The 27,878-nt window shown below is 45.1% G+C and overlaps 1 protein-coding gene across 17 annotated transcripts in view; it reads right to left on the bottom strand.

Moving 5' to 3' along the window:
* LOC100715635 (protocadherin gamma-C3) overlaps positions 1-27,878 on the bottom strand; it is a 173,687-nt gene that overhangs the window by 72,263 nt on the left and 73,546 nt on the right. Inside the window, exon 1 of one of the 17 annotated variants that reach the window (XM_013140877.3) lies at positions 22,935-27,860. The exons of 11 other annotated variants lie outside the window; for them this stretch is intronic. In XM_013140877.3, coding sequence (XP_012996331.1) covers positions 22,935-25,355 — 2,421 coding nt within the window. In that variant the 5' untranslated portion in view covers positions 25,356-27,860. 5 more of the 17 variants (XM_013140874.3, XM_063232263.1, XM_013140867.3 and 2 more) reach the window with 5 other exon arrangements.

The following is a 27,878-nucleotide window of genomic DNA, read 5'->3' as shown; positions in this document are numbered from 1 at the left end:
TTTTAATATTATGTTTACATACATACATATTTAGAAACATGTATACCTGTATTGGTATCTGCTTTATTAATTGCATATACACACTAATCTATGCTACGGGATATTTGCTTCCAGCTCAGAAAATAATATCTAATATGGACTCACCTGAATCAAAGCATGATTGTCTTTAGAAAACACTGAGTCGCCTGATAACAAAAGAGGCTCGCTTTTCTCGCAGCTCTCCTGGCTGATGAGTGTGTCTGCGTAGTTGGGCTGCGGGAAGATCAAGTGGCTCTTGCGAGAGTCCGCGGTGAGCGAGACTTCATGCGAATAGGTCTGCAGGAAAGCGCGCACCCCGTCCACGCCCACAAAGTGCGAGGCGGGTAAACCGGCCAATCCGTTTCCCGCAGCCTGGAGCAGGCGCGTTGAGTGCCAGCGCCGCAGCTTTAGCGCCAGCAGCACGATGACAAAAGCTAGGAAGACGCACGAAACTGCGGCTACTGCTACCACCAGGTACAGCGTGAGGCCTGAGGTTTCAGAGCTGGCCGGAGACTCTAGGCTGCTCAGACCCGCTAGAACGTCGGGGATGCTGTCGGCCACAGCCACGGTAATAGTGACCGTGGCGGACAGGGGAGGCTGGCCATGGTCCTGCACAGACACCACCAGGCTCTGCTTGAGCGCATCTCGGTCCAGCAGGGCCCTTGCTGTGCTCACCTCGCCCGTGTGCAGCCCCACTGAGAAAAGCCCCGGCTCGCTGGCCTTGAGCAGGCGGTAGGACAGCCAGGCGTTCTGACCTGAGTCTCTGTCCACTGCCACCACTTTGGTCACCAGGTATCCAGGCTCTGCGGAGCGAGGTGCTAGCTCCACCCCAGTGGAACCGTCGAAGGGGATGGCTGGATATAGGATTTCGGGGACATTGTCGTTCTGGTCCTGCACAAACAAGTTCAGTGACACGTTGCTGCTGAGGGGCGGGTCCCCACTGTCACGTGCCAGCACTTGCAGCTGTAGGTGCTGCAACTGTTCATAGTCAAAGGACTGCAGTGCATACAGGACGCCGGTGTCTGAATTGATGGAGACATAAGAGGCCAGAGGTGACCCCTGGAGGGTGTCTTCAACCAAGGAATAAGTGACCTGTGCATTCTCATCACAGTCCGAGTCGTGAGCAGTCACTGAGAAGATTGGGGCGCCTCTGGGGTTGTTCTCTGGGATGTAGGCAGAGTAGGAGGCCTGAGGGAAGACGGGTGCGTTGTCATTGGTGTCCACCACGACCAGAGAGATACGTGTTTCCATTGACAGTGGCGGATTTCCCATGTCAGTGGCGGTTACTGTGATGTTATAGTTAGGAACCTGTTCCCTGTCTAAGATTGTATCTGTGACTAAACTATAGTAATTTCCATAAGACTTTTCTAATTTAAAGGGCATGTCCCCTGGAATGGAACAGACTACCTGTCCATTTTCCCCAGAGTCTTGATCATTGACATGTAAAAGCGCAATTAATGTCCCTTTGGGAGAGTTTTCAGGAATGGAGCTGGTGAGAGAGGTGACAACCACTTCGGGAGCATTGTCATTCACATCAAGCACTGTGATCAGGACTTTGGCTCGTGCGGAATATCCTGCGTTATCCATGGCTTGCACTTCCATCTCGTAAAAACCTGATTCCTCGTGGTTCAACTCGCCTGTTGTTGATATTATCCCTAAATTGCTATCGAGCTTGAAAACTTGGGCCGCCTTGTGGTCCACGTACCGGAAGGAGTACATCACCTCCGCGTTGGCCCCCTCGTCTGGGTCGGTGGCGTTTACCAGGAGCAGCTGAGTGCCCACCGCCACGTCCTCCGGCACACTCACGCGGTACTCGGATCTGGCAAACGCTGGTGCATTGTCGTTCGCGTCAACAACCACTACGCGGATGCGCGCGGTGCCTGTGCGGACCGGGTCGCCCCCGTCCAGAGCCGTGAGGACCAGCTGGTGAGCGGCCTTTTCCTCGCGGTCCAGGGCGCGCTCCAGCACCAATTCCGGGTATTTATTACCATCCGCGCCGTTTTGCACCTCCAGCGAGAAGTGAGTATTCGCGCTGAGCTCGTAGCTCTGGAGAGAGTTCTTCCCAATATCTGGATCCCAAGCGTGGGGAAGAGGGAACCGCATCCCAGGGGCTGCGTTTTCACTCATTTTTATTTCTAATTCGCTTTCACTGAAATAAGGGGCATTGTCATTAATGTCCCTCACCTCTACTTCTACCCCATATATTTTCACTTTATCCTCCATTAGAATCTCTAGATTTAATTGGCACTTGGTGGCCCCCATGCAGAGCTCCTCCCGGTCTATGCGGCCCGCCGTGACTAAGCTGCCGCTTCGCGGGTTCAGGGTGAAAAGTTGCGTCCTACCTCTGGAGACCAGGCGGACCCCGCGCTCCGCCAGCTCGCGGGGCTCCAGCCCCAGGTCCTTGGAGATGTTGCCCACCCTGGAGCCTTTCTCCAGCTCCTCAGGAACTGAATAGCGTATCTGGGTGCCTCCGGCTTCCCACAAGATCCCCAAGAGGATGCCCAGCAGGACCAGCCCTTTGAGGTCTCGGCACAGTCGCACAGGAATCATTGTCACTTTCCTCCAGGATTATTTCCAGTTCAGCCCTTGATCACTGATGTCAGGACCAGCTCTTCAGGCCCTGGAATCGGAGGGTCCGGGGGCGAGGGTCGAGCGTCTCAGCTGATTCCTCACAGAAATAGTTTGTTTCGATCTGCGCTTTGTGCTTCAGACGCATGCAAGGAGAGCAGGATCTCTGCATTTCTCTCCCTGATTGGTGAACAGCGGCGCTCAGAGTCCTAACCAATTACTGCACAATATTGGACTGCCTGAAAGGAATTTTGGTTTTTATACCTCAAAGAGCTCCACCTACTGTTTGTTCTTCAAGTAGGAAGGGAGACTAAACCAGAATTCGTTTGAGTAGAAATCTCTGTAAGCTTCTATTTCCTAATTTTTTTCAGACAGAACCACCTTTTTGAGATTGTTTTCTGTAGATGTCTATATTATGCGATTCTTCTAATCTGATTTTATATGAACTTAGTTTTCATGTACAGTAATTTAAACGCACTTGTTTAAACTACACATCTCTTATGAAGGAGCAACCTCTAGGAACTTCTTGTTTTGAGAATTTATATTATAAAATTAAACTTTTGGCTTCAGCTATAATTTGGGGCAATTTTTCAATAGATTTTTGAACTTGCCTAAATGGAAGACTGATATTTAGCACTTGTTTAAAAATTGAATTTTCATCACAAAATGGAAACCAAAAAATGAGAAATGCGATTGTACACATTATCAGAATGATATCTGGCAAGTGAAGAAGACATATTAACAGGTTTTGAACAAAATTAAAGCATTCCAGTGTGCATTTACTGGAAATAATGGTAGTACTCTACAATGCCACTTGTACATTATGTTTCAAAAGAATGTTTAGTGTTTTGAATACAGTAAAAGAAAATCAACAATACAAAGAATATTACAAATTTACCTTTTCCTAGTTAACTACTGTACCTGTACTTTCATGAATGTAAATATTTATCTTTTGCATAAAAGCACTTTTTTTTTTTGCAAGGGAGAATGCTGGATATTTGGTGGGAGGGGAGTACCAGGGATTGAACTCATGACCTCATGCTTGCCAGGTGGGTAGGTGCTTATGCTGCTGAGCTAAATCCCCAACCCAGAATGCTAGATATTGAACCCTGGACCTCTTTAAAGCTAAGTATGTGTTCTATAACCAAACTACATCTCAGTCCTTGATACACATAAAATAAAAGGTTATCTTCAAAATTGGAAGAAAATTTACACAGCTATGAAAACAATCAAGCCTGAAATTGACTATGAGAGTCCAAGAATCTCTGATAAACCTGAATATTATTAATGTTACCAAATTATTAGTCATTTAAAGTATTTTCTTATGCATTTTATCCCTATTCAGTTAATAAAGAATAAAACATATATGCTCAACACAAACTCCCAAGAAACATTCACAGAAAGAAAAAAATCATAGTTCAATTAAAAATATTTGAATGGTAGCAGCATCATAATATACACTTCTCACTGGAGTGTATTGTTTTTTTCGTGTGTGTGTGTGTGTGTGTGTGTGTGTGTGTGTGTGTGTATAAAATATTTCAAAATACTTAAAGGGTAGGTGAAGTTACAGGGCATCGAAAAAGGGCCAGAAAATATTCAGAGTGGATAGGCAAACCGAAAGCAACCGTAGATATGATTGATGAAAGATTTTTCTTGCCAAAATGTTGGTTTGAAAATGAAACCAAACCATTTCAAATGAGACTCATTGAAACTCACGTGAATAGAAGCAACGGAGTCAAGGTTTATCTTGCTCTTCTCACTGAAGTTTACTGCCAAAGAAGCTTCGTTAGAAGGATCTTGTGGGGTGACCAATTCTGGCATCATGGTGAGAAGATCAAGCCTTGTTTTGTGAGAGTCAGATGCAACGTACAAATTATAGGAATAAGGCAAAGTTCCTTCGCTGTAGTTTAGAGTGGCACCTGGTTTCGTCTTAGAACAGAGATCAGACTGAAAGCAGCCCCAGTAATTGGGACCGGAAGACTGTCGCAGGCGAAGGGCGATGGCCAAAATCACCGCGAGAAGGAAGAGCACTGAAATCGAGGCCAAGGCCACCACCAGATAAAACTGCAGTTCCTCCTGAGGGTCAGAGATCTCCGGACGGTCGCTGATGTCTGGCATCACCTCCTGCAGGCTGTCTGCGAAAACCAGGAGCAGCGTGGCGGTGGCCGAGAGGGGAGGCTGCCCACCATCGCGCACCGCGACCAGCAGGCGGTGTCTGGCAGCGTCCTTATCGCCCAAGGCGCGAGCCGTGCGCACCTCGCCAGTGCGCAGCCCCAGGCTGAAGAGGCCCGGGTCGCTGGCCTGCAGCACGTGGTAGGACAGCCAGGCGTTGTGTCCCGAGTCAGCGTCCACCGCCACCACCTTGGTGACCAGGTAGCCGGGCTCCGCGGCGCGCGGCACCGTGTCGAAGAGCGCCGAGCCGTCGGGCGCCAGCGCGGGGTACAGCACGCGCGGCGCGTTGTCGTTGAGGTCTCCCACCAGCACGCGCAGGCTCACGTTGGCGCTGAGCGCGGGCGAGCCGTGGTCGCGGGCCTGCAGCGTGAGCTGGAAGGCGCGCAGCTGCTCGTGGTCGAAGGCGCGCTGCGCGAACACCACTCCGCTCTGTGAGCTCACGGACACGTAGGACAGCAGCGCTCTAGGCTCCAGGTCGCTGTCCAGGATGGAGTAGGAGACCTGGCCATTGGGTCCCAGGTCAGGGTCAGAGGCTCTGATTTGCGCAATGGAAGCTCCGGGAAGGTTGTTCTCAGCCACGTGGACCGTGTAAGAGGCCTGCTGGAAAACTGGAGCGTTGTCGTTGACGTCAGCAATGTGTAAGGTGACGCTTTTGCTGGAGCATAGAGGGGGCTTGCCCTTGTCTGTAGCGGTGACAGTGACATTATACTCGGGGGTCTTCTCTCGATCCAAGGGTCCATCTGTTACAAGCTTATAATAATTACTGGCAGAAGTTTCTATTCTAAAAGGAACTTTTTCTTTTATGAGGCATGTGACCTTTCCATTTTCTCCGGAATCTTTATCGTATGTTTTGAACAGAGCGATCACCGTTCCCGGTTCTGCGTCCTCCGTTATGGAACTGGACACTGAAGTAAAAACCACTTCTGGGACATTGTCATTCTCATCTAGAATTTCTAGTACAACTTTACACTCAGTGGCCATGCCTCCACCATCCTTCGCTTCTATGCTCATGGTATAACTTCTACTGATTTCGAAGTCTATGAGATCTTTGGATTTAATTTCACCATTTTTATGGTCTAGTATAAACTTTTCTCCAATGCCATCTCTTAGGGACTTGAAGGAGTAGGTGATCTCTGCATTGATGCCCTCATCCTCATCAGTAGCTGTCACCTTTAGCACAGAGGTTCCCGGGGGTACATTCTCTCTAAGGCTGACTCTATACACATCCTGACTGAATACTGGAGGATTATCATTGGCGTCAGTGACCTCGATTTTAATTTGAGCAGTGCCAGTTAGGACAGGGTCTCCCCCATCCACTGCAGTCAGGAACAGGAGATGGGAACTCTGTTGTTCCCGATCCAGTGGCTTCTCCAACACCAATTCTGGGACAGTCTTGTCTTCAGTCTTGTCCTCCACCGTGAGAGAGAAATGCTCACTAGAGCTGAGCTGGTAACTCTGAAGAGAATGAGGTCCTACATCTGCATCAATAGCTGATTCTAAGCCAAATCTAGTGCCTGGAACTGCCAATTCATTGATTTGTAAAACAATGGTATTTTCGGGGAAATGAGGTGGATTGTCATTTATATCTTCTATTATCACATTTATGTGAAAAACATTCAGAGGATTTTCGGCTACAATCTCTAAAGGTATTACACACAGAGGGCTCAGAGGACAGAGCATCTCCCGATCTATTCTGTCACTTACAAGGATGTTCCCATTCTCAGTGTTCACGGAAAAGTACTGTTTCTCTGCACTAACTCTGAGGTTGCGGGCAGGTAAATTCTCAACAGGCAGCCTCAGGTCCTCGGCAAGATTTCCTACCACTGAGCCCTTGGCCATTTCTTCCGGAATAGAATAGCGGATCTGCTCCGAGAGCGCTGCGCTGAACAAAGGCAGAAGAAAGGGAAACAGTACTTGCCGCCACCGGCGCCCCTGCTTTCCTCCGTATCCCATCCTTCTTCAAGGTTGTTGCGGCTTCCGATGTAAGGGAAAGATTCTTCACAAATGGCTTTGAAAGTGTTTACTTCGGCTGCATAGAAATCCAGTGACCCCAGTTTGAGGGTGTCCAAGCCCTGTGGAGTTAGATTTGCCAAGCGGAAAACCCAAGTCCGGGGCACTCTCCTTTCAGCCCGGCGTCTGTGACTGCGCCGATGAGCTCCGGGGATCCTGGGAGCGCAGTTCTTGCAGCGAATTGGTCAACAGCGGCGCTCAGAGACTATTCAGAAAATTGCAGTCTGACGCTTTTGCAAATTCAGTGGGATTCCATATTCCACAGATAAACTGGGTTTATATATAAGGTCTCAGGACCGTTTGTGAGTTTTGAATGTGTCTTTTTTCCAATGTTTAGTATCAAAGAAAGTTTCTTAGAGATGGGATCCATAGTAGAGCCATTAATCTAGTTAAAAGAATTTTGTCTTTTCTTAATCAAAGGAAATGGACAGGTGGAAGAATCAGGGAAAGTCTTCCCTCTAGATTAACAAAGACCACCACGTGGAAAAACAGCCCCACCAAGTGGTATAGAAAAATTTTGACAATGACCAAATGACACCCTGTATTTTCTTCAACTCAATAAGCAAATAATGTTCTTTTATCAAACAAGTACTTCAAGTTATATAATGCATACTCAGAGTAAAGATGGCCATAACAATCTTCCCAATTACTTATAGTAAAGATTTATGAAAATGATTATTATGTGTCTACATGTTCATCATAAACAGAATGTAAATGTATAGCCTCAGAGTTTGTCATAAAATTTTAATGACATGAAATTAAGGGTCTTTTTATCCTTTTATTTAAATAGATTATATATTATATCTTTCCAAAAGTTTATCATTACCTCCAAATCAAAATAACCTTAATACTTAGTTTCAAAGCCAATATTTCTGTTTTGGTCTCCAAGATATTAGTTACCAGCTGTTAGCTCATTCAGACTGTGAATGAGCTAGTCAGCCTTAGAGAGAATTTAAAAATGGAATGACTTACCTCTTGCAGTCTTACATATATTACATATTTTTTACATATTTATCTTACATACTTTCACTAACTTTTCTTCACTTTCAGACAAATTTAGGCATCTGTTGGAAGACTTTCCTTTCCTGCAGCTGCAATTTTTTTGTTCAAGAACTAATCAATTTTCAGTTAATTATATCATGGTTATCTTCAAGGAGATTTGAAAGAGAATATAAACACACACATAATTTCAGTCAAAGACTTAGAAGCCGATAGGAGAGTGCTAAGTTGAATTGATTATGGAAATGATTCCTGTGATCAAAGAGCACATATATGTGTCTGTCTCACCTGGCTTTCCTAAACCTTGCTTCAGATAACATATATATCATTAGATAACCCAAAAGCCTTCAGTAATGAGTAGTTTCTGAATACAATAATTGAATTTACTTATATGTAATACAAAAATTTGCTTATGAAAGAAAGAAATCCATCACTCCTAGGAAAATTGAAAATGAACAAAAAATATTCAAAAGAATACCACTCAGTCGCTTTATCTCCGTGTGTAGTTTGCTTCCAGGACCTCGTGTATGCTAAGCACATGCTCTATCACCGAGCCACACCTCTAGAATTTATATCGGTCTTTTATAAAGTCTGAACACCTTCTCCCACCTCTTATCTTCACAAACTGTTCAGTAGAGAGAAACTGAAAGGTGAAACCATCTTTTTTTTTAAAAACGGTGAAACTATCTTTAAAAGATGTGAAAGTAATTTTTTTATATACTCTGGGTCAAAATGATTTCTACACTTTACTATAATAAAGATTTCTATGAAGACACTAAAGGAAAAGAATGAAAGGAATCCATCATTTCAACAATTCAGTTATTTCTTCAAGACAATCTAATAACTTCACTATAACAATAGAAAAGATACCTGGAATTTTAAAAAAGGCATTATTTTATTATTTTCCCTCCCAAGAAAACCAAGCTAATATGTCTGTTTTGATAGAATAAACAAATGAGATAATGTTGAAAGTCAACAGGATCCCAATATGTTGCCATAAAAATCAAAATAGAATAATTTCATGGTCAGAAAAAAATCTTATATATATACTCATGTGTGTGCAGATAAATAAATCAGAAAGAGCCAAGGAAAGAATACTATGAATCAGGGTTAAATCTGAACATTCGAAGCATGTAATGCTAGGATATAACTACGACTATAAATCAGTGGAGACACGGTAAAACTGAAATAAAAATGTTTGTAAATCATTAGTTTGAGTCGTAGTTTACACTGAGTGATAGAGAGTGATGATAGAAAAATAATACTAGATAGAAAAAATAGAAAAAGATAGAAAAAATAATACAAAATTCACCTTACTACAAAGCAAGCCAGAGTAGTTCAGTTGATCCTTTGAAATCAAAGGAAAATATGCCAGGACTAAAAATATAAATGTGATTTTCATGAAGCCTTTCTGAAAAATGATGATAATCTGATAAAAGATAAAGTACACAAAGGCGCATGCATTACTCAAAATATGTCTGAACTATGTCCACCCAAAACCAAGTTTTCATAACAGGTTCCGCAAAAATCTCCTTTAAAACGCTTGTGACAAGTCATCAAAATTGGGAGGTAGAGAAAGAAATCTCACCTGATTATCTGTTGGCTCATACTTGCCTAAAACGGTAGCTGAATCTATTAAGAGAGGCTCGCTTTTCTCACAGCTCTCCTGGCTGATGAGTGTGTCTGCATAGTTAGGCTGTGGGAAGATCAGGTGGCTCTTCCTTGAATCTGAGGTGAGAGAGACTTCATGGGAATAGGTCTGTAGGAAAGCGTGCACCGCATCCACACCCACAAAGTTTGAGGTGGGCACACCTGCTAACCCACTACCTGCTGCCTGGAGAAATCGAGACGAGTGCCAGCGCCGAAGTCTCAGCGCCAGCAGCATGATGATAAAAATGAGGAAGATGCAGGAGACTGCAGTGATGGCCACAACTAGATAGAGTGTGAGGCCTGATTCATCAGGGTTGGCGGGAGACTCCAGATTCTCTAAGTCAGCCAGAACTTCTGGGATGCTGTCAGCCACAGCCACAGTAAGTGTTATGGTGGCCGACAGGGGGGGCTGGCCGTGATCCTGCACAGACACCACGAGGCTCTGCTTGAGTGCATCTTTGTCCAGCAGTGTCCTGGCTGTGCGAACCTCACCTGTATGCAGCCCTACTATGAAAAGCCCTGGCTCACTGGCCTTGAGCAGGCGGTAGGACAGCCAGGCATTCTGTCCTGAGTCTCTATCCACTGCCACCACTTTGGTCACCAGGTATCCAGGCTCTGCTGAGCGGGGTGCCAGTTCCACACCGGTGGAGCCATCTGTAGGGAGGGTGGGGTACAGGATCTCAGGGATGTTGTCATTTTGGTCCAGCACAAACAAGCTCAGTGAAACATTGCTGCTGAGTGGCGGGTCCCCGCTGTCACGTGCAATCACTCTCAGTTGCAGGTTTTGGAACTGCTCATAGTCGAAGGATTGCAGCGAGTACAGGATGCCAGTGTCTGAATTAATAGATACATAGGAGGATACTGGCACCCCCTGGATAGTGTCCTCTATTAGGGAGTAAGTGATTTGGGCATTTTCTTTGCTGTCCAGATCCACAGCAGTCACTGAAAAAATGGAGGCCCCTCTGGGGTTGTTTTCAGGAATGTAAGCAGAGTAAGATGACTGGGAGAAAACTGGAGGGTTGTCGTTGTCATCTGCCACATTCAGCAAGAGGTGAGCTTCTGTAGACAAGGGCGGACTTCCTTGGTCTGTGGCTGTCAGTGTTATATTGTAGCTCTGGATCTGCTCTCTGTCCAGCTCGTTGTTTGTTATCAACTTGTAATAATTTCCATAAGTTCTTTCTAATTTAAAAGGAAGATTATTAGGAATGAAGCAGGAGACCTGACCATTTTCTCCAGAATCTTGATCTTGCACATTTAGAAGAGCAATTACTGAACCTGGAGGAGAATTTTCTAGCAATGAGCTAATAGAAGAGGTAACAGTTATTTCTGGGGCGTTATCATTCACATCCACAACTGTGATTAAAATTTTAGCAGTAGTCAAAAGACCTCCACCATCTTGGCCTTGAATTTCCATCTCATAGAATCTGTATTTTTCAAAATCCAGAGCTCCTTGTACTAGAACTTCTCCAGTTCTTGAGTTCAACTGGAATATTTCAGAAGCTTTGCTTTCCATATTTCGGAATGAATACGTCACTTCCCCATTAGTCCCCTCATCTGGATCTGTTGCGTTTACCACAAGCACCCGGGTTCCAGAGCTGAGGTTTTCAGGAACACTCACCTGATATACAGATTGTGTGAACTTTGGGGTGTGGTCATTGACGTCAAGGACCACCACACGAATGGGAATGGTGCCCTTGCGAATGGGATCTCCTCCATCTAGGGCTGTGAGGAGGAGGTGGTGAGCTGCTTCCTTCTCCCGGTCCAGGCCTCCCTCCAGCACTAGCTCCGGATTCTTGACCCCATTAGCTCCTTCTCGCACTTGCAAAGAAAAGTAACTATTAGCGCTGAGCTGGTAGCTCTGAAGGGAGTTCGGCCCCACATCCGGATCCCTAGCGTTAGGAAGACGAAATCGCGACCCCGGAGTGGCGTGCTCGCTGACTTTTATCTCCACTTCCTCTTCCCGGAAGCTTGGGGCATTATCGTTAATATCAATTATTTCCACCTCCACGCCATAGATTTTCAAGGTGTCCTCCACGAGAATCTCCATACTTAAAAAGCAGGCGGACACGGTCTCACAGAGCTCCTCCCGGTCTATCCTGCCCGCCGTGACCAAGCTACCGCCTCGCGGATTCAGAGCGAAAAGCTGCGTCTTTCCTCTGGAGACGATGCGGACTCCGCGCTCCGCCAGCTCCCGAGCCTCCAGCCCCAGGTCCTTGGAGATGTTGCCCACAAAGAACCCTTTGTTGGTCTCTTCTAGCACAGAGTATCGGATCTGCCCGGCCCCCAGACCCCACAGAGCTCCCAGGAAAAAGCACAGCAGTAGCAGCCTGGCGCGATCCTGGCGCGGTGACGGATTCGCCATGGCAGGGTCTGAGCAAACAATCCGTAGTGTCTTGAGCCGGTCTGTTTCCCAAACCTTCCGCATACAAAATAAATTAGAAAGCCGAAGACAGCGCCTTTGTTTCCAGCATCAGGATCAGTGAGTATCCATCTCTTTCTGCTTTGTGTGATAGAGGTCGGGAGGGGGACGCAATAGCTCGCTGCCTCCCATTCCCTGATGGTGAATAGCGGCGCCTAGAGCCCAATCTTATTATTGCAACGATTGAGAAAAATCTAGAGTCTTATAACATAAAAAATTATTACTTACCTTTTCGTGAATCATTCGTATTTGTAAAGCTTAAAATCGCGAACAGTAGCTATACAATGTGATGGCATAAGTTTGCCTAGAGCGCTTATGAAAGCAGAGACTGTTAAAAGGGCTTGTTTAATTTTTAAAAAAAGTTTTCAAAAACACTACTGGAACTAATAATTTTGAGGTTAGAAAATTCATTGTACCGAATGAAAGGATCTGGAATTTGTGTTTGTAGAAATATCATGGTACAGATAAGATCGTCAGGTAGTTATTACCAATTTTTTGAGTAATATAAAGATGAAACATTTGATAAAATTTGAATAGCACTGGGGTTGTCATTTGAAATAACGTAAGACTATAACTATATTGTACCCCTAAGTAAATCCATATTTATGACAATTTTCCCGCAGATTTTATGTGCACGCATTCTATGTGTGGTGCTGGGGGTGAAATCCAAGGCCTCGAGCATGCTAAGTGTGTGCTCCATCACTAAGCTACAATCCCAGGCCTCAAAAACTTACCTTGAAATGTTTTTGTACAGTAGGGAGACTGAGCACTGCAAACTTTTGTCTTAACCGTGATACACAAAGGTTTCACTTCGTTTTATATGAGGACTTTACGAATTATTTAATATTTTGCAGTAACAGTACAATATTGGAATACGTTGGCATACTGGAATATAAAAAGCATTATTTTAAATACCTGGTTAAACGTCATCTTGTCTGCTTCAATACTGGGGGTTAAAATGCTAGCCAGTAGCATGGAAGAGTTGTCTTTGTTGAGAATCTCTTGTGCAGCTGGACAATGATCAACAGATGTGAGAAAATTAACTTCTGGATTAGTTTGATTCCCTGGCACACATAAATTATAGGCATAGGGCAAAGTTCCCTCGCTGTAGTTGGGGGGAAGCACAGGTCCAGGCTTTGAGCATAGAACGGATCCAAAGCAACTCCGGGCTGCAGGGCTGGAGCAGTGGCGCAAGCGGAAAGCAACAGCCAGAATCACAGCAAGGAGGAAGAGCACTGAGATCAAGGCCAAAGCTACAACTAGATAAAACTGCAGCTCCTCCTGGGGGCTTGAAGGGACGGGATGATCTGCGAGATCCGGCAGCGCCTCTTGTAGGCTGTCCGCGAAGACTAGGAGCAGCGTGGCGGTGGCCGAGAGGGGAGGCTGCCCACCATCGCGCACCGCGACCAGCAGGCGGTGTCTGGCAGCGTCCTTATCGCCTAAGGCGCGAGCCGTGCGCACCTCGCCAGTGCGCAGCCCCAGGCTGAAGAGGCCCGGGTCGCTGGCCTGCAGCACGTGGTAGGACAGCCAGGCGTTGTGTCCCGAGTCAGCGTCCACCGCCACCACCTTGGTGACCAGGTAGCCGGGCTCCGCGGCGCGCGGCACCGTGTCGAAGAGCGCCGAGCCGTCGGGCGCCAGCGCGGGGTACAGCACGCGCGGCGCGTTGTCGTTGAGGTCTCCCACCAGCACGCGCAGGCTCACGTTGGCGCTGAGCGCGGGCGAGCCGTGGTCGCGGGCCTGCAGCGTGAGCTGGAAGGCGCGCAGCTGCTCGTGGTCGAAGGCGCGCTGCGCGAACACCACTCCGCTCTGTGAGCTCACGGACACGTAGGACAGCAGCGCTCTAGGCTCCAGGTCGCTGTCCAGGATGGAGTAGGAGACCTGGCCATTGGGCCCCAGATCTGGGTCCCGAGCACCGACTTGGATTATGGAGGCACCCGGCTGGTTGTTTTCTGGTAAGTGGACTAAGTAGGCAGACTGTTCAAAAGTGGGAGCGTTGTCGTTAACGTCAGCGATGTGCAGGGTGATGGTTGTGCTGGAGGAGAGAGGAGGCTTCCCCCTGTCGGTGGCTGTGATGGTGATGTTGTACTCTGGAGTCTGCTCTCTGTCCAGGGTCCCATCTGTTACTAGCTTGTAGTAATTACTGGAAGAAGAATGGATCTTAAATGGACCATCTCTACTTAAGCTACATGTGACCTCTGCGTTTTCCCCGGAATCTCGGTCTCGTGTTTTGAAGAGAGCCACAACCATTCCAGGAGGGGAATCCTCCAAAATGGGATCAGAGAGAGAAGTGAGGATTACTTCTGGGCTGTTGTCATTTTCGTCTAGAACTTCTATAATTACTTTACACTGTGTAGAAAGAGAACCGCGGTCTTTTACTTCTATGTACATTGTATATCTTTCTACTTCTTCAAAATCCAGGGGCTGATGGGTTATAATGATGCCTGTGCTGGAATCCAGAGAGAACACATGTTGAGCTTTGTCAGTCACATCAAGGAAGGAGAAGGTGAACTCAGCATTGATGCCTTCATCCTGGTCGGTGGCCCTCACCCTTAGGACAGAGGTCCCTGGAGGAGCATCTTCCCGAAGGCTGACCCTGTAAACGTCCTGGCTAAACACTGGGGCGTTATCATTGGCATCCACCACCTGGACTCGGATCTGAGTGGTGCCACTGAGGGCCGGGTCCCCACCGTCCAAAGCTGTCAGCACTAGGTGATGAGTGCTCTGTGTTTCTCGGTCCAGGGTCTTCTGCAGCACTAATTCTGGGTATGTGCCACCATCAGGATTATCTTTCACCACCAATGAGAAATACTCATTAGGACTTAAGCGGTATTTGCTCAGTGAATTCATATTTATATCGGGATCTTCTGCAGATTCAAGAATTGTTACCATTCCTGGACTAACGGATTCACTTATTTCTAAGTTTATTTCATCTTTACGGAATCGGGGAGCATGGTCATTAATATCCTCAATCACTACAACGATATGAAAAATATTTAAGGGATTTTCCACCACGGCTTCCAACTGCAACTCACACCTTCTCCTCCCCTTGCACATCTGCTCGCGGTCTATGCGGTCCTTCACCAGTAAGTCCCCGCTCTCCGCGTCTACACTGAAGTGCAGCTTCTCTGCGCTGACGCGCAGCTTCCGAGCCGACACGTCCTGGACACTCAGCCCGAGATCCCCGGCCAGGTTCCCCACCACCGAGCCCTGGGCCAGCTCCTCGGGAACGGAGTAGCGGATGGGCTGGCACAGCGCGGGGCAGAACAAAGGCAGCAGCAAGGGAAGCAGTACCTGCCCGCGGCTGGCGCGTCTCCTCTGCGCCTCTCCGCAGCTCCCTCCCATTGCGCGCCGCGGTTCCCGGTTCCCTCTTCACACTTGCAGAAAGTGCGCTGTGCCGCGGTGGAAGAGCATTAGTCCCAGGCCGGGCGGAGCCCCGTTTCGGGGCTGGGAATCCCTGTGTTCAGGGAGGTCCGCGCAGCCCAGAGTCTCAGTGGCTGAGAGGCTTTCCTTGTGTGTGTGTTGGTGTCTGCGCAGGAAACCGTAGGCGAGAGGCTGAAGGATGATCCCAGGCGTCGAGCTTGCTCTGCACTGGCCGACAGCGGCGCCCAGAGGCTCTGTGTGGAACCGCAGGCTAGGTTTTCTATCATGGAAATCTTTCTTTGCAAAGTACAGTTGATAGCCAACATAGTTGTCATTATGAAACTTTTAAAACCTCATCATTATTATTTTTATATATTAAACTTTTAGGGTGATTTTGAGGGAAATATTTCCTTTTAATTTGCAAAATTAAAAAAGGCATGAAAGAATATGAAATGAAGACCTGCAGTTCTCCTATCCCATTGCCCATTGCTTTCAAATTCCTCCATCCAAAGGCAACCACTATTTCTCCTTCCCAGAGAAATTATCTGGTTTAGATGTAGCCCAGTAGTAGAGCTCTTTCCGAATATCTGCAAGGCTCTACATCGCACCCAGCACCACAGCGTAATTTTCTATGAAACTGGGAGTATAGAAGATAAGAAGAAGAAAAAAAAAGTGTTTTGTCTTCAATCTCAGATTATGTTTGGTTAAAAAGTAATTCTTTTCATTTTCCTATTTATAAATATTCCAAGATGTCTTCTATTGCTTTTTAAAGGCTGATATACAGAAGTTTGCTTAAAAGGCAAGAGGGCATTTTAAACTTGTAGTTTTCCAAACAATAGAATTACCTGAGATAGCTCCACAATAATTTTGATTCTCATAGGCAGAAGATTAAAACAGAGTTTCAAAGATTTAAGAACTAATAACTATGGCCCTGGTGTGTGTGTGTGTGTGTGTAATAATTCCACAGACCTATAAATAACCAAATGCTGATTGACATAAAAACTTCACGGTGCCATAAGTATTTTGAGACACTGTTGAGTACTCTTGGATGTTATGCTCCCAAGTTTAGTAGAGTATTAATAAGAGATCTAACCAAATGTATCATTATCTTCATTGAATTAAACACTATCATTAATACCTCCACCGGTCATTTATTTGGAACAATTTAGTGTATTTCTTTAGTTATATTCTAATGTCTTACAGAATAGGTATTCTTCATCCTCAGTTTAAGTTTCACTGTCAGAAGTTTCAGTTTCAGATAGGCTTTCTTCTCTACATTAATGATATAACTTGCCTCAAATCCCTTGCTCCTATTCTTGGGAATACATACAAGTTTTGTTCTCCCAATCTGTATTTATTTTTAGCTTTAGTATTGGAGGATTTAATTTTTAAAAAGAAAACAATAGCAGAACCCCAAATCTCCTCAGTTTAATCCTCTGTTGACTGTTTAAAATCCTTGTTAAGTCAGGTGTGGTGGTGCATGCCTGTGATTATAGCATTCAGAACGTTGAAGCAGAAGGATCTCCATGAGTTTGAGGCCAGCTTGGGCTACACAGTAAGTTCAAGGCCAGCCTGAACCACATAGTGAGACCCCATCCTAAATAACAGAATCCCTGTTGAGCAAGGAAAGTCAAATTCAAAGTTATATCTTTCACTGAGCAGTATGAAGCGACAATCATATGTGAAAAGAATACCAAAGTGTTAATAAGTATGATTACAGTTGGAAAAATCTAAGTATACATTGTAATAGATTAATTAAATATTAACAGAAAATTTGGATATTTAGGAAATGTATTCAGTGGCAGATGTCACTACAAGGTATAGTTTAAAAACTATAGCCGCAAAGACATATTGCTGTTCTCTTTGGGAGGAATATACTGCATAAACTTGAGCTTGATTTGCATTTCCAATGACGCTAATACATTTGGAATTTTTTTCTTGTACCCAGAATTGAACTCACAATTTTGTGCTTGCAGATGCTTGTGCCACTGAGCTAAATCCCCAGCCCTACTTTTTTTTTTTTTGATACCAGGGATCAATCGAACTCACAAACTCATACTTAGTAGGCAAGCGCTTGAACCACTAAGCCCAATCCCCAACCCTACATTTGGTTTTTTGACATTTATCTATTTCTATCAGATCTGCCTTAAAAATGAGAGCTCAGTTTGTCTAAAGGGCCAGTTTCAGCATGTTGCCACCTAAGGAGAAGACACAAATGGACAGATATGTCTGTATGAAAGTCTTTTGTAGGAATTGAGAATACTGTATTCAACAACACTATAAAACCTAAGATTCTGCAAAGCTAATCATAGCAACAGGTATTCACTGGAGTTGGAATGCTTACTAGAAAGTTTAACAAGTCAGTATAAATCATCAGATTCTACTCTTCCATCAATGTTTTAGCTAGAGGCAAATGTCATAGAAACAGAACAAAATGGGTTTTAAAACAGATAAAACAGATTTAAATTTTTAAGGAGACTTTTTTTTTTTTTTTTGGTCTTTTTCATCGGTACCGGGGATCAGGGATTGAACTCATGACCACACACTTGCAATGCAAGGCACTTATGCCACTGAGCTAAATCCCCAGCCCCTAAAACAGATTTAAATTTTTTAACACCATACTGAAAACCTAAAAGTAAAGCCATTCTTACTGTTTAAAAGAAATAGAAAGTAAAAATAAAACTCACTGGAACCAAAGGAGTATCTTCTATAGGAAACTTGGAATCATCTAATAAAGACAAAGGATCCTTTTTCTCACAGCTCTCCTGGCTGATGAGTGTATCTGCATAGTTTGGTTGTGGGAAGATGAGGTGGCTCTTCCTCGAATCAGCAGTGAGGGAGACCTCATGAGAATAGGTCTGCAGGAAGGCATGAACTCCATCCACACCCACAAAGTGGGAGGCAGGTACACTTGCCAATCCATCTCTAGAAGCCTGGAGTTTGTGAGACTTATGCCAGTGCCGAAGTTTGAATGCCAGCAACATGATGACAAAGGCCAGAAAGACACAGGAGACAGCAGCTACAGCTACCACCAGGTACAGAGTGAGGCTGGAGGTGCTGGAGTCCTGAGCAGGCTCCAGGCTGCCTAGGTCGGCCAGAACTTCAGGGATGCTGTCAGCCACAGCCACGGTGAGCATGACAGTTGCTGAGAGAGGAGGCTGGCCGTGGTCCTGCACAGACACCACGAGACTCTGCTTGAGGGCATCTCTGTCCAGCAGGGTCCTTGCGGTTCGCACCTCCCCTGTGTGCAGTCCCACTGAGAAGAGCCCTGGCTCACTGGCCTTAAGCAGGCGGTAGGACAGCCAGGCATTCTGTCCGGAATCTCTATCCACTGCCACTACCTTGGTCACCAGGTATCCGGGTTCTGCAGAGCGCGGTGCCAGCTCTACCCCAGTGGACCCGTCAGTGGGGAAGGTGGGATATAAGATCTCAGGTGTGTTGTCGTTCTGATCCAGCACAAACAGGCTCAGCGATGCATTGCTGCTGAGTGGAGGGTTCCCGCTGTCACTGGCAGTCACCTGAAGGTGCAGTTCATGAAACTGCTCATAGTCGAAGGATTGAAGCGCATACAGGATGCCGGTGTCTGAGTTAATGGATACATAGGAAGATAGTGGTATGCCTTGGATGGTGTCTTCAGCCAGAGAGTAAATGACCTGGGCATTCTCTTTGCTGTCTGGATCATGAGCTGTCACTGAAAAGATGGAGGCACCCCTGGGATTGTTCTCTGGGATATACGTAAAGTAAGAGATTTGAGAGAAGGTGGGTGGGTTGTCGTTGATATCCGCCACTTGCAGGATAAAGTGAGTTTGCACTGACAGAGGCGGACTTCCACCATCTGTGGCTGTTACTGTGATGTTGTAAGAGGATACTTGTTCTCTGTCAAGGATTCTCTGTGTCACTACTCTATAATAATTGTCTATGGACTTTTCTAACTTAAAAGGTAGATTCTCTGGGATGGAACAGGTTATCTCTCCATTCTTACCAGAGTCGAAATCATGCACATTTAAAAGAGCTATGACAGTTCCCACGGGTGAATCTTCTGCCACTGGACTAAAGAGAGATGTGATGGTCACCTCTGGACTGTTGTCATTTACATCTTCTACTGTAATCAGCACTTTTGTAGTTGCAAGATATGCTCCTCCATCTTCTGCTTGTATTTCTATTTCATAAAAACCTGTTTCTTCATAATCCAGATGGTCCGATATTTTTATTTCCCCAGTATTTTTGTTTAGCTGGAATTTCAACAATTGTGTGTCAGGTAATTTTCGGAACGAATATGTCACTTCTCCATTAGCCCCTTCGTCCTTGTCAGTGGCGGTGACTGTTAGCAGCTGAGTGCCTACCGGCAGGTTCTCGGGAACATTCACTCGGTATTCAGGCGAGGTGAAGACCGGCGCGTTGTCATTTGTGTCAAACACAGTCACAGTGATGAGGACAGTGCCGGATCGGAGAGGGGCTCCCCCATCAGAGGCGGTTAGAACCAAGTGGTGCACGGCCTCTTCCTCGCGATCCAGAGCACGCTCCAGCACCAGCTCCGGGTACTTGACGCCACTGGCCCGGCTCTGGACGCCTAAGGAGAAGTGCTTATTGGGGCTGAGCTGGTAGCTCTGTAGGGAGTTCACGCCCACATCCGGATCACTGGCTTCAGGGAGAGGAAAACGCATTCCTGGGGCAACGTTTTCATTGATTTTTACATCTAGATTTTCTGCTTGGAATTTTGGGGCGTTATCATTGATATCAGTTACTTCTATTTCTATCCCGAAAAGTTTCACCCTGTCTTCTACAAGGATGTTAAAGTTCACCAGGCACCGCGCGCTCTGGGCGCACAGCTCCTCCCGGTCTATCCTGCCCGCGGTCACCAAGCTGCCGCTGCGCGGATTCAGAGAGAAAAGCTGCGCCTTACCTCGGGAGACGATGCGGACTCCGCGCTCCGTCAGCTCCCGGGGCTCCAGCCCCAGGTCCTTAGAGATGTTGCCCACGAACGAGCCTTTCTCTAACTCCTCGGGAACAGAGTAGTGGATCTGCCGGGCTCCGGATTCCCCGGGCATCCATAGGAAGAGACACAGGGTGACCAGCTTGGTGCGGTTGGGGAGATTCCTTTGAGAGGCCATTGTTGTCTGATGACGGAATCCTGCCCAAATCCCGGACACGTATGTTGCAACTCTTCCTTTTTTATTTTATCCTCTGGCTGCAGGGATTCTCCGTAGCTTGGGCGCACCTTAGAGTATTCCGGAGTGGGTTTCGTTGCTGCCCAGTAGAGGATTTGTAGGAATTGTGGGGCTTTGTGCGGCTGGAGTCCTGAGAACCTGAACCGAGCTGCGTTCTCTCCCAGTAGGTGAACAGCGGCGCTCAGAGTCCTAAAAAGTTACTGCACCCGTTACAGTCCTAGCAAAGGCTTTTCTGTGTTGGATTATTTTGACATTGATACTCTGGTTTCTCGGCTCATATCTCTTCGGGTTTTTGTTTTTGCAGTTCTGGGGATACAACTCAGGGCTTCACTCTTGCCGCTGTACCACTGAGCCATATCCTCGGCTCTGCTCCCCTCATTATTTTTTTTTTTAAAACATTTACTTCTTTTTCCTTCTTTCTTTCTTTTTTTTTCTTTTTCATTTTTATCGGTACCGGGGATCGAACTCACGACCGCTTGCAAGACAGGTACTTATGTCGCTGAGCTAAATCCCCAGTCCCACCCCTCATATCTTTACTCAATCACCACTTGTAGGTTTCTTACTCGGGTGTGGAATGAACATACTATAATATATTAAATGATAATGCTTGGATAAATATACATTTGCCCAATAGGAACTCATGCACTTAAAACATAAATAATGCTTGTTTATGTTCTTTGAGCTTCTACCCATAGCAGAAAAGTCTTACAGAATGACATGAAATTATGATGTACATGGCTTAATTATGTTTAGTGGAAATTCCTAAAGATTCTATATTATTCTGCTTATCAGCTAAGTGACTTTGAAGTTTTTTATTTTGGATTTATTAGTTTATCTGAAGGTTATCTAAGTGGTTATAAAATATTCTTTGTTAAAATAGTTTCACTGAACCTTAATGAATCTTTTGAAAAGTGTACTTTTTCTTACAGTTGTATATTAAAAGTAATATGACTCATTTAAATGAATTCAATAGGTAATTATAAACTCAAATGTACATGTATTATAGTTGTCTATTAAGCTGTTTGTGTTGTAATGGAAAGATATATATATATATATATATATATATATATATATATGATTTTCAAGTGTGAAGAAATTTAAAAGTAGACACACTGATGTAGGTGTTTTCTTTTTCCTTACACTGAGTATTGAACCCAGGCCTCACACATGCTAGACATGTGCTCTGTCCCTGAGCTACAGCCTCAGCGTGTGCTGTAGATTTTTTGTTTTGAACTAGTATCTCACTGTGTAGATCAGGCTGATCTTGAGTTCACTATGTAGCCCAGGATGGCCTTGAACTCTCCCCCCACTGTGATCCTCCTGCCTCAGCCTCCCTAGTTCTAACATTATAGGCATGTGCCATCACATCTGGTTGTGCTGTAGAGTTTTAACAAATCATTTTTGTGTCAAATAATTTCTTGGTCAAAATATTGGTGTCAATATAGATGATCTCTTAGGCAGTTCATTTGGAAGTTCAAAGTGAAGTGATTCACACATTTTCACCTGTGCATAGCCATCAATCCAATAACAGTTCTTCTCTCAAATATGAAGGATATAGAGCTTTTCATCTTTCACACAGATTGTTCCAAAATGTCTATGTCACGAGCTCACCAAATACCAAAGTTTTCACAGATTTTCTTCCTTGCCTCAAAGAACTTAAAATATTGACAGCAAAGGACAACAGCATTTCATTTGGTTTTTGGAAACTTTTCTTCCAATATAGAGGCAAAAAGATTGAGAAAGAATAAAATTTGAGCTTTAAGAACAGGTAAGGAGCATAAATATAAAAGAAAGCCAAAAAGACCAAAATTAGGTAAAAAAAAAAATCACTGTTGGATTGTTCCTAAGTCTTGAGTACCACAGAAACCTTGGAAATATGGATGAGGTTTTGAATTCTTTCCCAAGAAAAATGGATATATCAACAACTTTGTGCACAATTTCAGATTTCATAGATCTGCTGGCGATCACAGTTGAACAACATTATTAAAATAAATAAAGAGAAATGCTAAATATTATCCAAGAGAATATTTGTAATAAATGATTCTTCAAAGGAGCAACTGTCTGGATATTTAATGCATATCTGAATATTTCAAGCATTAAAACATATAAATAGCATATGGAAAATTCATTTTAAGTCTTAGCAAGTTGAAGTCGGTAAGTTTTTTATTTTTATTTTTATTTTTTTTTTTTTTGAGACAAGGTCTCACTATGTAGTTCAGGCTGGCCTTGAACTCATGGCGATCTTTCTGCCTCAGCTTCCTGAGTGCTGGGATTACAAGTGTGCACCACCATGCCTGGTCCAGTAAATTATTTATTAGGTACAAGAAAGACTACAGCTGGATTTGCTAATCAGAGCTTGACAAGATATTTCCAATTTTTTTCACTCAGTGGCAAAGTAACTTACGAATCAAATAAATCTTGAAAACTATATTCAACAAGAGGTAAACACTAAGAAGACAAGATGACGATTAGCTATGATTTTTCAAATATGGTCGTAGCTATGAAAAATGAAGTGCATACTATAGTGAAATATGAGAAACTAGAACGTTAAAGACAAAAGTGAAACTCACCGCTGTTAGAGTGTCAGGATGGGAGGTTAAGTCATCCCCAACATGAAGCGGAATCAAGGTCCCCGGAGACTTTGTACCTACTGTGTCTTCAGCGGAATTCAAGGGCGCACTACATTTTAAGAAATTAAACTCCGTCTTCCCCATTTGCGCAACACACAGATTGTAGGAATACGGCAAAGTTCCCTCATAGTTGATGGGAATTCTAGGTTCTGACTTGGAACAAAGACCATGCTGTAAGCAACCCCAGGCAATGTGGCTGGAGGAATGTCGCAGGCGCAGAGCAATTGCTAGAATCACAGCAAGGAGGAAGAGCACAGAGATCAAGGCCAAAGCTACCACCAGATAAAACTGCAGCTCGGCCTGGGGGTCAGAGGGCACAGGCTCTTCCCTGAGGTCCGGCAAGACCTCTTGCAGACTATCAGCGAAAACAAGGTGCAGCGTGGCGGTAGCTGAAAGAGGAGGCTGCCCACCATCGCGCACCGCGACCAGCAGGCGGTGTCTGGCAGCGTCCTTATCGCCTAAGGCGCGAGCCGTGCGCACCTCGCCAGTGCGCAGCCCCAGGCTGAAGAGGCCCGGGTCGCTGGCCTGCAGCACGTGGTAGGACAGCCAGGCGTTGTGTCCCGAGTCAGCGTCCACCGCCACCACCTTGGTGACCAGGTAGCCGGGCTCCGCGGCGCGCGGCACCGTGTCGAAGAGCGCCGAGTCCTCGGGCGCCAGCGCGGGGTACAGCACGCGCGGCGCGTTGTCGTTGAGGTCTCCCACCAGCACGCGCAGGCTCACGTTGGCGCTGAGCGCGGGCGAGCCGTGGTCGCGGGCCTGCAGCGTGAGCTGGAAGGCGCGCAGCTGCTCGTGGTCGAAGGCGCGCTGCGCGAACACCACTCCGCTCTGTGAGCTCACGGACACGTAGGACAGCAGCGCTCGAGGCTCCAGGTCGCTGTCCACGATGGAGTAGGAGACCTGGCCGTTGGGCCCTAGGTCAGGGTCAGAGGCTCTGACTTGAGCAATGGAAGCTCCGGGAGGGTTGTTCTCAGCCACGTGGACGGTGTAGGAGGCCTGCTGGAAAGCTGGAGCGTTGTCGTTGACATCGGTTATATGCAGAGTGATGTAGGTACTGGAAGAAAGAGATGGCTTCCCTCTGTCTGTGGCAGTGATGGTGATATTATACTCTGGATCCTGTTCTCTGTCCAAGGCTCCATCTGTCACCAGTTTGTAGTAATTTTTGGAAGAAGAATAAATTTTGAAAGGAAGGTCTCTTTCTATATCACACGTGACTTTTCCATTTTCTCCAGAATCCTGGTCCCGCGTTTTGAAGAGGGCAACAACCATTCCAGGAGGGGAATCCTCCAAGATCTGATCAGAGAGGGAAGTGATGACTATTTGAGGGCTGTTGTCATTTTCATCTAGAATTTCTATGATTACTTTACACTGGGTAGAAAGACCACCTCCGTCCTTTGCTTCCACTTCCATGGTGTATCTTTCTACATCTTCGAAATCTAGTGATTGGTTATTCTTAAGCAGACCTGTTTTCTCATCCAATGAGAACACATCTTTTGTGCTCTGGGGAGTGCTCCGGAAGTAGTAATTTATCTTTGCATTAACTCCCTCATCCGCATCAGTGGCTGTTACTTGCAACACGGAAGATCCAGGGGGCAGATTTTCACTAAGGCTTATTCTATATTCGTCTTTGGTGAATTTCGGGGGGTTGTCATTTGCGTCTCTCACAAAGATTTCTATTTGAACAGTAGCACTTCGTGGCGGGTCCCCTCCATCCAGGGCAGTCAAAATCAAGCGATGAGATCGCTGCTCTTCCCTGTCTAAGGGTTTCTCCAGTGATAACTCTGGGTATTTTTTACCATCGGAATTAACTCTAACTATTAATGAGAAATAAGGGTTGGGGCTTAACTGATAGTCTTTAATTGAGTTTAGGTTTATGTCGGGATCAGTAGCAGGGTCAAGAGATATTCGTGCACCAGGGGATACAGATTCAACAACTTCTAAATGTATTTCCTTTTTATCGAATTGAGGAGCATGGTCATTAATATCCTCAATCACTACAACGATATGAAAAATATTTAAGGGATTTTCCACCACGGCTTCCAACTGCAACTCACACCTTCTCCTCCCCTTGCATATCTGCTCGCGGTCTATGCGGTCCTTCACCAGTAAGTCCCCGCTCTCCGCGTCTACACTGAAGTGCAGCTTCTCTGCGCTGACGCGCAGCTTCCGAGCCGACACGTCCTGGACACTCAGCCCGAGATCCCCGGCCAGGTTCCCCACCACCGAGCCCTGGGCCAGCTCCTCGGGAACGGAGTAGCGGATGGGCTGGCACAGCGCGGGGCAGAACAAAGGCAGCAGCAAGGGAAGCAGTACCTGCCCGCGGCTGGCGCGTCTCCTCTGCGCCTCTCCGCAGCTCCCTCCCATTGCGCGCCGCGGTTCCCGGTTCCCTCTTCACACTTGCAGAAAGTGCGCTGTGCCGCGGTGGAAGAGCATTAGTCCCAGGCCGGGCAGAGCCCCGTCTCGGGGCTGGGAATCCCTGTGTTCAGGGAGGTCCGCGCAGCCCGGAGTCTCTGTGGCTGAGAGGGTTTCCTTGTGTGTGTGCGTTGGTGTCTGCGCAGGAAACCGTAGGCGAGAGGCTGAAGGATGATCCCAGGCGTCGAGCTTGCTCTGCACTGGCCGACAGCGGCGCCCAGAGGCTCTGTGTGGAACCGCAGTCTGTCTTGTTTTGAAATGTTTATTTCCAAAATATATGTATAATCATTTAACAACATAGCTGCCGGTATGTAATTGCCACAAAGCCTAGACTCACAATATCAGTACAGTGGGTACTTATTTTTTTAGTGTCTTAAGGAAATTTATTATCGACATCAAGCATATACAACGATATGGAGTGGTACATATTACACCATGAACTTTCACAAACCCACCCTCCAGCTTCAATAATAATTATCACAAAGCCAATCTCCATTTAAAATATACTGCACTCACCAAATAACTGAGATGAGTCCAAAATATACCATTTGAACAAATACTTAAAAAGATGCAGCATTAAAATAAAAACCTTATATTTCAACCTATTAATGCCCTATAATCTGTTACCAATGGATAGTAAGTCCTATACTGTTTAAGAAAATTAGAAAAAAAAACTAGAATCCAGCTATTTCCCTAATTTTTCCAGTCATCCATCCAGTGTACGCTGTGTTCTGGCTTAAGAGACAGGTGACATTTTTTGTGGAATAGTAGTTACCATGAGATACATTTGTATCTATACTATTGTAGTTTGAAGATTTATGAATACTAAACAAGTTAGGCACCAGGACAGGTATTTAAACAACAGTATTCTTCCTGCATGGTTAAAATATGATCCTGAATGCCAAGTATGGTGGCGCACACCTGTCATCCCAGCGCTCTGGACCCTGAGGCAGAAGAATTGCTGCATGTTTGAAGTCAGCATGGCCTGCAAAAGGAGTTCAAGGACAGTCTGAAGTATTCAATGGGTCCCTGTCTCAAAAGTGTGACCCTAAATGATGCTTTAGTTTTTTTCCTGTTAGCTTAAAAAATATCAAAAATAATTAAAATGTATCTTACTGGTGGATTTCCAAATACATTAGTTCTTATTTTATTATAAATAAAAACATAGAAAAAATAATTATGAAGACAAACAAAATATTACTCTATGTCCATGGAAACTCCTGCCAGGAGTTATGAATCATGCTTAGACTTCTCAGTAGACGTCAAAGTTAGTTTTCAAGAGTCTCCACAAATGTAATTTATTACTCAAAAACAAGCATTATATTTCCAATTACATTCAATAATACAATACTTATAGTTAAAAGTCAGTGAAGCATTTTTAAAATCTCCCAGAAATTCATTCATTTATTCTTTCTTTCTTTCTTCTTCTTCCTTTTTTCTTTTAACTTTTTGACATATGGTCTCACTGCAGTTTGGGCTTGCTTTGAACTTACTATATAGCGAGCAGAGTCTGGCCTCAAACTTGTAGTGAACCTCCAATCTTAGCCTCCCATGTACTGGGATTACAGGCATGTGCCACCATGCCCAGCTTCCTTAACAATTCTTGAGACTATTTTCCTTATTTATATCCTATATAGGTACATTCCTAAGTTTTATCAAAGGAAGAATGGAGCTCAAGATAACATAGATCTGAAGAATAATTTTAATTCCTTTTCTTTTATCCTTTCAGTGTTCAGTCTTAGAAAGTTGTCTCAAGCAATCATATACCTTAGGAAAGAAGAGTGTCAAACTGTTTTTTGTAAATTGCCATTATAGCTTTAGGAAATAAAAACCATTGAGGAAATGAGCATAAAGGGTGCCACACTTTTCACTATTAAAATATTAAAAATGCTTTACTAGGGTTTGGAAATTGATAGCTAGATTTGATTATCCCCAGAACAGATCTTTAAGTGCAAACCATCTCTACAGGCTTGGCATCTGAAAAACATCAGCTCAGTGGGGTGTTTGCTATTAGAGAAACAGAAAAATGCAAACCCAGCATCTGGGCTTTCAGTTGTCTAAGGAAAGAGCATCTACTTTCCTATTAGGTTACACTTGCCAATAGTATTAAAGCTGTAGGAATGCTTTAGTAGTAAGAATTTTACAATGGGCACTGAAGATAACAATAATCAAACTCAGAAGATATAAGTAACTGGAGAACTGGTAGTAAACCACTGCAACAATCAATCAACACCTCTCAAGTCCATGCAGGACAATGAAAGCTGTCCCAGGAAGAATGGTTTCTGTTGACAGGAGGTTAATTTTTGGGAGAAAGCAAAATATATTAGTGAAATAACCAATAAATGCCTATTTAAGATGTTGGGGCAGAAATTAGGCTCATTGAAAACTTAAATGGTAAGAAATATATCAAGTAGTGCTATGTTAAGAAGGAACACTTTATGAGAAAGCCAACTGTTATAGATAGTAAATAAAAGA

This window comes from Cavia porcellus, unplaced genomic scaffold (assembly GCF_034190915.1).
Source record: "Cavia porcellus strain 051 isolate PalLab524CR breed Dunkin Hartley unplaced genomic scaffold, mCavPor4.1 scaffold_21, whole genome shotgun sequence".
Classification (NCBI taxonomy): domain Eukaryota; kingdom Metazoa; phylum Chordata; class Mammalia; order Rodentia; family Caviidae; genus Cavia; species Cavia porcellus.
The sequence above is the reverse complement of the archived record's forward strand: the minus strand, read 5'-3'. Positions and strand labels throughout refer to the sequence as shown.